Source organism: Protopterus annectens, chromosome 9.part0, assembly GCF_019279795.1.
Source record: "Protopterus annectens isolate FY-2018-M chromosome 9.part0, PAN1.0, whole genome shotgun sequence".
Taxonomy (NCBI): Eukaryota; Metazoa; Chordata; order Ceratodontiformes; family Protopteridae; genus Protopterus; species Protopterus annectens.
The window spans coordinates 634,433,355-634,447,709 of NC_056743.1; the positions used below are offsets into that span (position 1 = coordinate 634,433,355).

At 39.9% G+C, this 14,355-nt stretch overlaps 1 protein-coding gene across 3 annotated transcripts in view; it reads right to left on the minus strand.

Annotated features, from left to right (window-relative positions):
- PPT2 (palmitoyl-protein thioesterase 2) overlaps positions 1 to 14,355 on the minus strand; it is a 361,371-nt gene that overhangs the window by 145,059 nt on the left and 201,957 nt on the right. For all 3 annotated transcript variants that reach the window (XM_044083205.1, XM_044083204.1, XM_044083206.1), the window contains one exon: positions 10,674 to 10,769. In XM_044083205.1, the coding sequence (XP_043939140.1) occupies positions 10,674 to 10,769 (96 nt within the window). The remainder of the gene's footprint in view (positions 1 to 10,673; positions 10,770 to 14,355) is intronic.

The following is a 14,355-nucleotide window of genomic DNA, read 5'->3' on the forward strand; positions in this document are numbered from 1 at the left end:
GCTTTCTTCACAAATTGGGAATTAGGGGGATTGGTGGGAAGCTGTAAAGTGGACCCGGAGATCAATCATGTAAGAGTGCATCTCTCACGGATTCCCCCTGAGGGGGGATTAGGGCATAGTAGCTGCTGCACTTGTGGTTTGTGGGAGAGGCAAACAGATCACAGCAAGGCTGACCCCATCGATGAAAGATCTTCGCCACCACAATGGGATTGAGAGACCACTTGTGAGGCAGGAGAATGCAGCTGCTCAGTTTGTCTGCAATCACGCTGGAATTCCCCGGGATGTGCATTGCTATCAAAAAGTGGTTGGAGGCAATCGCCCACTGCCAAACTTTTAGGGCTTCCTGACATAAAAAGTTGAATCTGGTTCCCTCCCATTTGTTGATGTACCAGACCACTGACATGTTGTCTGCCTGAATTGCAACTGTCCCCCAAGGGAGGGCGGATTGGAAGGCTAGCAATGCTAAGAGCACTGCCCTCAGTTCTAGGACATTGATATGCAAACTGGCCTCTAGGGGAACAAGTGACTTGGGCTGTCTTTCCTTGAAAATGTCCCCCACCCCATCAGGGAAGCATCCGTGGTCACTATGGCCTTGGTCTGAGAGGGTGAGAAGGGGCGGCTCCACAATTCTTCTTGTTTCATCCACCAATTCAAATCCTGCTAGCAATGGTTGGTTATTCGTATTGGGTGTGTTAATAGAGACCACTGTGATGCGAGGAGCCACTGAAGCAACCTCACATGGTATCTCTCCAGAGCAACTAGGGTGATTGTTGCTGGTATAGACCCAAGAAGTTTTAAAACCAGACGAGCTGGAACTTTGCTTGAGAGAGTATCACTTGGAGCTGTGACATCAGCCTTATCAGTCTGTGAAGACAGAGAGCAGCCATGCAGAATTTTGTGTTTAATATTGCTCCAATGAATTCTATGTCTTGTGTGGGGGATAGTTTGGACTTTTCTCTGTTTATTGAGATGCCTAAGAACTCTGCAAGGTTTAGAACGGAGTCCAAGGCGAAAAGCAGTAGATGCCTGGAGGGGGAGGTGAGGAGCCAGTTGTCTAAATATGGAAACACACGGAATCCCTGTAGCCTTAAGTGAGCTGCTACCACTGCCATGCATTTGGTGAATACCCTGGGGGCTGTGGTGAGACCAAAGGGCAGTGCTCGAAACTGGTAATGACTGGCTCCCAGCCGGAAATGGAGGTATCTTCTGGAGCACTTGTCCATCTTTATGTGGTAATACGCATCTTGAAGATCTATAGAGCACATCCAATTGTCTTTCCCCAAAAAGGGAAAGATAGACTGAACTGTGGCCATCCGGAATTTTGTGTGTCAAAAAAAACTTGTTCAGAACAATGAGATCTAGAATTGGCCTCCAGTCCCCTGTCTTTTTTGACACTAAAAAGAATCTTGAGTAAAATCCGGATCTTATCTGGTCTGGTGGGACTGTTTGGATGGCTCTTTTGAAGCAGCTTTTGAATTTCTAGTGCTGCTGTATCCCTCTGACTGTGTGGAACATTGGGGATCCGCCTTTGTGGTATGGGATAAAGACTGAAGGGGATACGGTAACCTCTGGTAATTACCGTCTGCACCCACGAATCTGATGTTACTGTGTGTCAGGCTAGGTGATGCAGAGAAAAATCTTCCCTTGACTGCCTCCAGAGGTAAGCAATCAAGCCGCTGCTCAGGAGCACTGGTAGGGTTGTCCAGAGAAAGAATCTCTGGAACCCTGGTTACTCTGACCCCCTTCGAAGAGTCCCCCCCCCCTCTGCCCCAGGGAGAATACTCACTATGTGTGTCGTGAAAAGACCCCTGGGACTTCTTGAACCGCATCTTTCCACTCCTCTGATTCCTGGAGTAAGGTTGCTGGGAAGTGGAAAAATGTACCCCCACAGAAGAAAGGGCCTTTCCATCCTTCTCATACCTGGCTAATGTGTTTCTGACTTTTGGGCCAAACAATGAGGTAGCATCTACCGGAGCTTTGATAAAGTCAGACTTGAAAGGGTCCACAAAGTCACATAAGTGCATCCAGGCATGACACATAATGGCAACGCTTGTACCCACTGCCCTGGCCATCCCTTCAACTGCATGCACACTAAGCCACATGGACAAGTTGGATATCGATTCAAGGGTCGCAAGCTGGGAAGCAACCTTATCACGTACCTCATCAGACACTGCTCCTGCCAAGGTCTCTGAAAGCACCGTTATCAGATCCCTTTGAAGTTGTGTGAAATGGGCCAAAAAATTCAATGACCATATGGCAAAGGTCGATGACACATAGACCTGCTTCCCGAATCTGTCCATTGTCCTAGACTCTTGGTTTGGAAGATGGACAGCAGGACTCTCCTCAGCATGTTCCTTCTTTGCAGCAGTCGCTAGACCTTTGAACCAGCTGGGGTGATCTTCGGGTTTGGAGAGAATTTTGTACGGTCTCCTGGGGATTGGCTGTATAGTTTCAGGGGCCTTCCATGCATGCTGCACAATGAGCTTGACCAATTCATCAGGAAGTGGGGTCAGCCAAGAAGTAGAGTTCCAGGCACAAAAGGCCTGCAAAAAAACATATTCCTCAGAGGAAGGGTTTGTGGGCTTCCATCACCCCTCTGTTTTAAGATTTCCAGGATGTCTTCAAAGGAGACATCTTCAGGGGGTGACCATGGGGATCCTACCCCTTCATCATAATCTGTATCCTCAGTGACAGATTGTTCTGGAGAATCTAGGTGTTTCCTCTTGCATGATCTCTTACTGGGTGGCTCCTCAGGGGGGAGATCTGAGGAGGACTCCGAGGAGAGGGTGCCCTGCAGCAGGGTGTCACCCGCTGCCCAGATGTAACACATTGTGACAGCTGCAAGCCAGAGGATACATAGATGTGACACTCTGATGGGGATGGTGCCAACTGCGAGCCTGCTGAGGTGACAGCTCTCTCCATAATCTGAAAGGCAGGCCCACCTGAAGAGGTATGGGAGCCTGGAACCAAGAAAGACAACCTTGGAACCGGGGTCACACCCTGCTTCGATGAGCCCACCTCCAGAGAAGGAGCTGTGAGAGGACTTGAAACTCTCAGAGCACCAGTAATCTTAGATGGCAAAAAATTGGAGGCGAACTAGGGATCCCGGAGCCGGCAGCCAAGTCATGGTCCTGTGGGTGAGTCTGCTCCAGCAGAGCCGCCGACCACAGAGTCGGTTCCAGAACCAAGGTGAGGTCCACCATTGGTACTGAAGTAGTTGGCACCGGAAAAGTCGAAGACAAGGGCTCCAAGACCTGCGGAGAGGTTGGAGGAGGAAGATAAGTGGGAGTCCTTGAAGAATAGCCTCAGATCCAGATGGGAGAGAGAGAGGTCCTAGATGGGACAGGGAGACCTCTGGCCACCAAGAGCTGATCCACTATTCTGACTACATCAAGCTCTGAAAGGCTCCTGGTGGAATGGATGGACATCCTCTAATGAGATTCCAGGCATTCAACAAAGGGACACAATTGTTGACCAAGGAAGGGGTCACTACATGGACAGTACCTAGTCCTGGGTAAGGATTCGACCTTTGGCACCGTGGTTGGCTGACCAATGATTTGTTTTGGGGGGGGGTGAAGTGACTGGTTTTACTGGGGAAACTATTGTTGGTGCCAAGAGGGTCACAGGTACCAACGAAGGTGTAGGTACAGAGGCGGCTTTCACAGGTTCAGTAGTTATTGGCACTGTGGGGGAAGTTGTAGGCTCCGGTGCCGAGACAGTAGCAGGTGTCGATTTTTGAATCTTAGGCCTCGGTTCTGAGGTATGAGAAGAGGTCTGGTCCTTGAATGATTTAGATTCTTGGGATTTAGGAGATGCTGAAACAGAGTGGCTCCGCTTTTTTTATTCCTTTTTGGGAGACTTTGACATCTTCACCTCAGACAAAGCCTCACCAAAAGGACATTTTAGTAGCCCTATGAGGATTAATTTGTTGTGCCTCTCTGCAAAGGTTCTAGCGCCGAATCCCTTGCAGAGTTCACAAGGCGGCTGAACCTCTAAATGTGACACCTCCAAAAAACACAAGAAAGATGCCCATCTGAGTTGGGCATCAAGTTGGGCATCTTTCTGCCACATCCTTCGCACTGTTTGAAACCAGTGGTTCCCTTATGCTTCTCAGCCATTATTTTAATTTTTAAAACAAGAAGGCATGCTCACAAACACAACTTAGTCACACACACAGAAGACGTAAGAGAAGAAACAAGTAAAGAAAACATTTTTTTAAAGGGCTGTACCAACAATGGAAGCAAAATAAAAAAATACCCGCAAGGGGTAAAGGAGAGAAGGGGAATACCGATGATGGTATTGACAGAATTATCAGAGGTAAGAGGGAAGGGAGGGGCGTATACCAACGATGGTAAGAGAGTATATACTGATAAGGTAAAAGGGGATAAACAGCACTCTCACTCAACCAGACAAGTCAGTAACATATAAGAATCAACTAAGTAACTAATTTAGAGTTAAGAGAGAAAAATTATGAGAATATATCAGAAGAAAAAGGTTAGCACTTAACTGAAAGCATGGCTGACGGGTCCGAAATTCTATGCGGCAAACGACATCTGAAGGGAAGGGAAGAGAGGCACTGTGGGTAGCCTTAGCTTGAGAGTTTCTGGCTGGCACAAGCTTGATAAATGGCCAAGCCGGTTACAAGGAAGGAGCCAAGACCCAACAGTTCAGGAATGAATGAAGATTGACAACATCAGATCATCTGTTTTACAGAACAGCTTGCTTTTACTTCACAAAACCTGTAATGTCATCTGCATATTTACCAAAAAGACATTTAGTGAAGAACAGGTCATCAAAAAGTGTAAACCTTCATATACTTTGGATGAAATTCAGTTCTTTAATGATGGCATTTCTTTTGGACAAAATGTTGCACCACCTACACTAACCTACAGAGCTTTAGCACCTACTTCTGTGCAATATTTTCCCAGCTTTTACTCTCTCCCCATCAAGAGGAGATTGCTTTGTTTCCCTTAACTGGTCTGGTGCAAATTCAGACAAGGAACACAGCTGGTAACACTAAAAGATCTGAGATGGTATTTTTTCTAAAAATATCAAATAATGCAGGACCTAATGGTAGATGGTAAAGTGGATATCAATGTCTTTCAGTACTGTTTAGGTGAAATGGCAATAATAACACGATCCATTTAAAATGGATAAGGTTATTCTGCTAATGCCCTGTATTTATTTATCCACTGTTGACCAGGTTAGTCGCCTTTTCTGGGATTAGCAAAGGTGTTATTTATACTACTGGGTGAAATTTAGCCAGGGCATTCTCCTTTACTGGGTGCAAACCACCAAACTACAAGGAATGCTGTATAAATTATCACTGGCTAGATACAAGAAAGAGACTTTCTGTGACTTCACGAGACCCTTTTTTTTAACTACTTTAGTCCTATCCAAAATATACATGCTTCAACATTTTCAACCAGTCTTGCATAAAACAAACCAATACATTAATTTTCTACTGATTAGTTTTCCAAACTGCAGCAATTAAACTACTGGATGCTGTTGTCTTATAAGGTGAACTTATCTGGAAAACTTTCCACAGTAACAATTTACAAAGTTCTAAACTAAATCAAATCCACCTGTCAAATCCAATCTTGCACATTTTAGTATACTAAAAATAGCCTCACAATAACTTCTGTATGAATAAAAAACTCCTTAATAGTCTATATTACGCAAATCCAGCCAAAGGCAATCGTATACTAAAAATCCCTTCAAAATACATAGAACCTGAAGTATTGCTTTACTTTATTAACAGTACAGGATTATACAAATAGGAAGAATGTATTACAGTAGGTGTACAACAGAAAGCTTATCTTTAATACATTATAAAATTGTTGTCATGCACAATTAGAAGTGGTTAAATTATTCGGTACTAATATATAACACATTATACAGTTGACTGAGATACATTCTGATAGACAAGTGACAGTGATAACACCTTGAAATAAGAAAGAATAAGAAATAGAAATAAAAAGGCTGAGTCAGACTTGTATTGGTTAATCTTGAATAGCATAGCTAAGTTTTCAAAAAGGTAAGTGAACATGAGAAGTGGTTCACTTAGTACAATATAAAGTTGATTGTCATATACTATTACAGGATTTGGTTTTAGGGTAGGGAGACATACTAAGATAGTGTATATACCCCAGGATTTGATTTTAGGGGTAGTGAAATATATTAAAATGGTGTACATATTACAGTGAAAAAAGAGACTATTATTGGACACAAGTGATAGTGTTAGCCTTATGTGAATAACATCCTAGGTATGTTTTTCTGTGTAGGACTCAGGCTTCGCAAATAATCTGTATATGTTATGTAAGCAGTTTAGCCTGGGTCAGAACAGGTGCATATCCAAGAGCTAGCTAAATGGGTTTTGAGAAGCTTTTTGAAATTGACTTTGTTGACTGTAGTTCTTATGCTAAGGAGTATGGCATTCCAGATTTTTGCAATGTAGTTGGAGTATAGGGAGTCAACTGAGATATTTTATTTCTGGTTACTATTACTAGTAAAAAAAACTGTTATACCCACAAAGAAAAGATAATTACCATGTGCCCATATTGGGGCTTGATTCATCCATAAAAGCACGTTCCCATGACAGTGAAAGTGGTAATTTTCTGTTGGGGTTGTATTTGAGGCTTGGAAGTGAATGACATGATGGCAAGGAGTTAAAGCAGGGAGAGGATAGGGCATCTAAAAGAACCCCAAGGACAGAAGCGGAGATGGACAAGCCTCCAGGCCACACTTAGGATTCACAACTGACCCTAGCAACAGCGAAGTAAGTCTGGGGGTGTCAGAGATGAGCTGGTAATCCTGGCATAGACATGGAGTACTGGAGGCCAGGCCAGGAAAAAATGATGTCTCTGGAGGGACCCAAAAAAAATAACAGCATGAAAACATATATATCTGAAAAAGTACTGCTTTTTTTGAAAAAAAAATACTGCATAAATGAACCTTATCTGAGAAACCTTCACTGTTAAAACACAAGTATGAGATAAACATTGGAACACCTTAATGTAGGGAATTATGGATCTGTTTTTATTCATGTTGGTACAAATGATGTCACGTGCAAGAATTCTCTGTTAGTAGGGGACTGACAGCCCTCTTAGATAGTATTGCTTGTATTGGTGTTAGGACGTATTTTTCACAAATCACCTGTAGAAAGGATAGTCAGGTCACTGTGAATGAAAAGATTTTTTTGGGTAAATAACTACATGGAAAAAATGGAAATGTGTAGAGCACCCAAGCCTTGTTTTGGGCACACGTGTTCAGACAGGATGGTGTGCATTTGTCTAGATCAGGGAAGAGAATTTTTGCAGCAGATATTTTGCAATATTTCACAAACACAAGGCAGGATTTTTGCCATGTCGAAAATTTAACAGTCCACAGATAGCAACATTTGATGCATCTCTGATGGTTGTTAAACCTAGGAGCATTAATAATATATATATTTTTATTGGAAAATTTGCTATGCTCCCATAAGGTTGATGTTGTTATTGTTTGTGAAACATGGTTAAAGAACAATGACTGGAAACCAGTTCTGTCAGAGTATAATATTTTTACTGTAACAGACATTCTAACAAAAAATCAGGTGGAGGTGTTATGACAGGGATTAAAGACAGCTATGAGACCTGTGATAATTACACGTTCAGTGATGATACCAATACTATAGACTGTGTAACTGTGACAATAAAGACAACCTTAGAATACATAACAACTGTTGGAGTGTATAGACCACCAAAGTCAAGTGCAGATGACCTAGAGGAATTCATACATTTCTTGCAAGAATCACAGGAGGGAAGAATAATATTAGCTGGGGACTTAAATTTACCAGAAACAGACTGGAATGATACTGACTCAATAACGTTAGTAAAGAAATTATTCACAGCGTATAGTCAGGAACAACAATTGCTTCAGATTGTAAAAACAATTACCAGGGGATAAAACATACTAGACACTGTTTGTGTTCCCAAAAAAAATTTCTGTAACTTCAAGTCAAGTTTTAATACCACTGATGTGCAGTGATCATGGGGTTATAAAGGTTAATTTGTTACTAGATAATTCTGCCAAACTGAAATCTAAGCCAATGCATAAAAGGTTAATTACAGATTATATGGAAGGAAAACAGTTGTTGTATCTTTCAGCTTTTCCCGGTTAGGGGTTGCCACAGCGGAACTCTGGTCCGCTAATGACTGGCAGTAGATTTTTACGTACCGAGTTGCCAGCTCTGACGCACAATCTTCAATGAAGGTATGCCCATTCACGCACGTCTCCACACAGAAGACGCTTTAGCTGAGAATCGAACAGGACATCTTACTGTGAGGCGACAATGCTACCGCAGCACCACCACCGCAGTCATGGAAGGAAGGAAAACAGTCACTATGTAAAACTAATTGGAGTGAGATGTTCAGTGGAAAAACTGCATATGGAATGTGGAAAGTTCTGAAAGAGAAACAGAGTGCAAAAAAAAAATCAAAAAAATGTTTAACATTATGATCTAGGCATACAACATTAGGCGGAAAGATTTCCATAAGAACAAGATAACTGATTAAGGTGAGAGACAAAAAATATAAGAAATGGAAGACAGGTCGAACTACAACTTTGAAAACTGAAATAAACAAGCTGGATAAACAGATTAAGCATAGTGTGAGACAAGATAAAAAAAAATTGAGGAAAATTTATAAAAAGATATTGAGCATAATAGGAAACCTTTTTGTAGATAAATAAGACGTGGAAAGAATAAAGACACAAATTGATAAACTGTGTGCAGATTCTAAAATTTATTCTCAGACACAACAGATTATAGATATATTTACAAAATCTTATGCAAAACAGTTTGGCTTCACAAATGGGGTGGGAAGTTGTCCTAGTGACAGCCAGGTAACCCCAGACAATGGGATCAAATTAGATTATATTGAAAAGGAACTGCATAAACTGGATACAAACAAAGCACAGGGAGGAGACAGAATTAGGAATAATGACCTGAGAACACTTCAGCAAGAACTTAAAGTACCATAATATCTATTATTCATTAGGTCATATAAATATGGGGAGATTGTTCAAGATTGGAGACATGCACTTATTAAACCTGTTTTTCAGGGAAAGGGGAGTAGGACAAACCTAGAGCCATATAGACCCTTAAGTCTACTTTCATGTTGTGGAAAAATAATGGGGAAGGTAATATTGGATAAGTTACTGTCAGAACTGGATAGGTTGGGACTTGAAACCATATTATCAGCATGCACATGTTGAAAACAGATCTATTATCACCTGTAACATGATGTTCTATAACAATATAATAAGAGCTATGAATGAAAACTTGTGCTGTGATGTAATTTATATAGCTTTAACTTCAGCATTTGACAGGGTCAGACACAAAACACTGATCAATAAATTACTACAAGTAGGTACTGATGTACTCTTGATAAGATGGATAGCTGCATGGCTTACAAACAGGACATGGCAACTGGGCAGGCAAAATCCCTGGTTACAGTCAGGGTGTCCCACATGGCTCTGTCCTAGGCCCTTACTTGTTTAGATTGTATCTTTCAGACTTAACTTTTTCATCTGAGGTGCTCTACAGTCTATATGCAGATGACCTGAAATTGGGTAAACTGATTACATGTGTTACAGATAAGGCATGTCTGCAAAATAACTTGTCTAAACTGACCACTTGGGCACAGGAGAATAATATGCTGATAAATACATTAAAAACTAAGCATATGAGATTTGGTAGACATAAATGGAAAGGTGAATATTAATACATCCCACAGTGATTGAAACTATAGACTCATTTAAGGACCTGGATATATGGGTAGATTCAGCTATGAGTTTTTCTAATCATATCAACCAATTGGTTAACGATAGTTATAGAACTATAGGTTGTATAAAAAGATTTATAGAGTATAGGAAATCAAAAATAATGAAGTCATTGTTTGTTAGTTACATTAGACCCAAACTGGAGTATGGAATAACAATATGGAAACCCTGTAAGAAAACAAGCATGAGTAAAACTGGAAAGAGTACAACAGAAATATACCAAGGGTCTCCACAGATGTGAAAATTTAAATTATTATGAAAGACTAAAATATATGAACTTGTACAGTGTCTCTTACAGATATCTAAGAGAAGATCTTATTCAGGTATATATGGCATTTAGTGACAACTTCTTCTGGGAATGCTTGGGGTTAACAAAAAGTAGTAGAGAATCATCAGACAACCTGTGTAGAAGATTCTATAGGAATGAGAAGTGTACTAATTGGTTCTCTGACAGAGCAGCTGATACATGGAACAGACTACCAAATTACATTAAAGCAAGCACTAGTTCAGATATTTTTAAGAACAGCTTGGACACTTATTATGGAAACACGTATTTTGGTATATTGGCAAGCTTGAAGGGCATTAATACCTGTGCTTGAAATATATGTATGTATGTATGTAATCCAGACATGGAAAGGTCCTGCCTGGTAGTGTTGTCTGCTCTCTGAACTAATGCAGCCAGTCTGCGTTTGTCTTCTGTTCTAGCTAGTAAAACTGTAACTATATGCAGCCTGTTGGTGGGTGTAGCAAGCTCATTTCAAACCCTATGAGCAGCTCCTTTACATCTCCCATCTCAGCTTTTCATAGATGTGGTTTGATTTCACTAACATGTTTCCTTGTTGGCACAGACTCACCTCCATACTGTCCCATCTGAGGTGAAGACAGAGATATGAAGGTGTCAACATTATGATTCGACATGATGGACAGGACTCCTCTGCAGACTAAACCACCTGTGTAAGCAAAACGTAGAAATAATTAAGAAAGAAATAATCTTCTCACGACATAACTGATACTAGGAAACATTGCTCATACTCATTTTTCATTCATGTTGACTTTCTCAATTTTGTAACTACTCACATTACAGACTATGGTTACGGCATCTTCTCACCTTTTCCGGTTTGAAAGCTACACATGCAATTGTATTTGTCCTGAATTCTCAACAGCTATCCTCTAGTATTTAGATGAAGGTATGCAAATATCAAAATTCCCCTTGAAATAAGACCTGCTCTGCAATGTCTGTAGGTACATGTTAACACTGTTATAAAAATTCAGCAAATACATTGTACAGTCTCAGCTAAAATTTATTTATGTATTTATTTTACATTTGTTAACTGGGAAATTCCGACTGGACCAGGTCCATTTTCAGCGGAGGCCCAGGGAGAAAAGCTCCAACATCAAGTTATACAAATACAGTACATCCAGCATAACACACAAAACAGGTTACATTGTGTATGCTGAGCATAGTAATATAACAAGAAATTAATAAAAACACTCCAGGTGAAAGAAGATATAGAACATGGGTAAAAAGACAATGTCAGCTATACATTGGTAAGAAAAGAAAATATATCAAGTAAGATTCTACAGTTAAAAGTACCCTTTCAGATGACCAAGCCTACAGGGGATCAGAGCTCCAGCATGTGATCAGAGAGGAATTTGGGGAGTTAATAGTAGTATGGGTAGGGTTATGTGATACAAGGGCATAACCAGATACTAAGAAGGTGCGATTTGAGGGAGGTTTTTGAATATGGATGTGGAGGGGGCAGTGGACACGGATAGGGGAAGAGAGTTCCAATTTCTGGCAACGGTGTGGGAGAAGAGCGCTTTCCCTGCATTATTGTTAGCCTTGGTGATGGAGAGGAGAGATTTTTCACTGGATCTTAGGTACCGGTTTGCAGTATAAGATACTAAGTAGGTTGGATAATGAGGGTTTTTTTTCCAGGATATTTGAAAATATTGTAGGCTGTGCCCAGCTGGTGATAGTTAAGTAGCTGTGGTAGCTTAAGCCATTTTAGTTCTTTTAGTGCAGCACAGTGATGGGTTCTATAAGTTGAGTTAGTAGCAAACGTGGCTATTTTATTGTAGCATAATTCTAGTTTGTCTAGATCACATTGTCTGATTTGGGTAAAGATTGGTGCTGCGTATAATAGAGTTGAGAGGAGGTGGCTTTGTGCAAGAGTGACTCTTGCTTTTTGTGAGAGAAATGACTTATACCTGTATAGGGAGTCTAGTTTTTTGTGTACTTGTTTTATGGTATGTGAGATGTGAACATCAAAGTGGAGATTATTGTCTATTTCAATGCCAAGAGGTTTGATGTGGTTAGAAGGGGAGATGGTGGTGCCATCCTTAGATGTTATGGTAAAGGAGAGGTTTTTTTTATCTATTAGAGGTAATATTCTGTTCCACTTTTCTGTGATCTATACATATATGTCTAGCCTGACCATGCATGAATCTTTTAAATTATGAATGCAAGTTTTGAGTGTTAATGTTAAGCTTAATAAATTAAATGAAATAAGTAACAAATATGTATTCGTTATTTCTGACTCAAAAGCTTTGCATAAAAATAATAAAAGCAAATCATTGAGCACAAAACACTGAAAGTTTTGATTTTTTCATGAGCCTTGTCAGATAAAGACACTTGTTCATTCAGCTATCAGGGAATCTTGGGAGGGTAGTACAAAAAGGAGACAAATGGAACTTTCTAGGGGTATTTAACTTGCATGTTAATGTTAAATCAGTACAAGTATCCATGATCTGAGAAAGGGGAAGCAGTAACCACTAGTAAAAATTCCAAACCAGTTTAATAAGGGAAGTAAAAATTCTGTGTGAGATACAGACCAATGATAAACAGGCCACTAGGTTCTAAAACAGTACTACTGCCTAGTGGGCATTTCACATCTAAAAGTCCCTCAGATTCACATACAGAATGCCAGTATTTGTCAACAGCACTAAATCTTCAACTAATGCATTGTTCAGTAACAACTGTGGGACACAAAACTAAAATCTCCAGCTATTATAGCATCACCCTTTGCATAACTAATACCTTCTTCAGTAACTACCGTGGCACATAAAACTAAAATCTCCAGCTATTATAACATCACCATTTGCAAAATCATTCTTACAAGCTTCATCGCTTTTCACTTGTATCAAAGAAAAAAAATCACTGTAGAAATATACTGAAAAATATATTATGACTTTTATCTTTCCAAACCCCAGTTATTCTAGCCAAAACTCCCCCAGGGCCAACTAGAGAATTACCTTAAAATCTTGTGCAGCAGACCTATTCAAAATAAGTTTTTTTAGAGAAAAAGCTGCGGAGGCAGTTCAGGCACATCATATCCTGACTTGCTTTAGCGCATTTTGCAACTCAAAACTGAGTCTCCTACAAACAAATTTTATCAGGCTTCAGTATGTTGAAGTGGTGAAAATATCCAGCCCTCCTAAAAGCATTATTAGGACAATTAACATTCTACAAAATAATTCAAAAGGGTCATTTTACTAATAAACTATGCTGCTACATTCTGCTGTTATGAGTCCCGATAACCACCATTTTCCAAGAATGCAGTATGATATTTAGAATCCAGCATACATTTCAACATGTTTGCACAGGAATTCTGGACAAAGTCAAAAATAATGGAGGGAACAAAAGCAAAAAACTGATTTTAAAAATTTCTTTTATAAACTTAGAAATTTGCTAGAGTAACAGGTTTTGCATGAGTATGCATTTTCATAAGGATGTGCAGTCTGAAACTAATACGGCCATCATTATTTAGTGACTTCAATTCTCAATTACTTCCTAGAAAAGTACAAATTTTATGAGGAGCAGACCAAAAATATGAGGCAAAAATCTGGACATTCTCCAAAATTCTTGATAGTTGAGATGTATAGAATCCAGTTACCAGATCAGATGCATTGTAAATAACGTAAACAAATCAATTCAAATGACTGGTTGGATGAATACACTCATAACTAATTTAGAATTCCAGGAATATCAACTACATATAAATGCAACTCCCCATGACACAGAGGTAATTTCCTAAAATTAGCCCAGAAAAAAAGAGAAAATAAAAATGGGGAGACAGATCAATGAAAATACCTGTTGATCAAGCACTTGTCAGTGCACCCTGTTTCTACTTGATATATACAAACACATGCATACATGTGTGTGTGTGTGCATATATATATATATATATATATATATATATATATATATATATATATGTACATATACACATGCACACACACACACACACACACACACACACACACACACACACACACAAACATGTGTGTGTGTGTGTGTGTGTGTGTGTGTGTGTGTGTGTGTGTGTATTTATGGGTAGTAAAATAGCCGATCATGTGTTAGGTCAACAGCTGCTTAGTTGACCACCTATGGCTGCCTAAGCAGATGGCTTGCTCCCTGCAAAAAAAAAAAATATATATATATATATATATATATATATATGTGTGTGTGTGTGTGTGTGTGTGTGTGTGTGTGTATGTATATGTTTTCAATTTTCTTAAATGTAGATTTTGCAT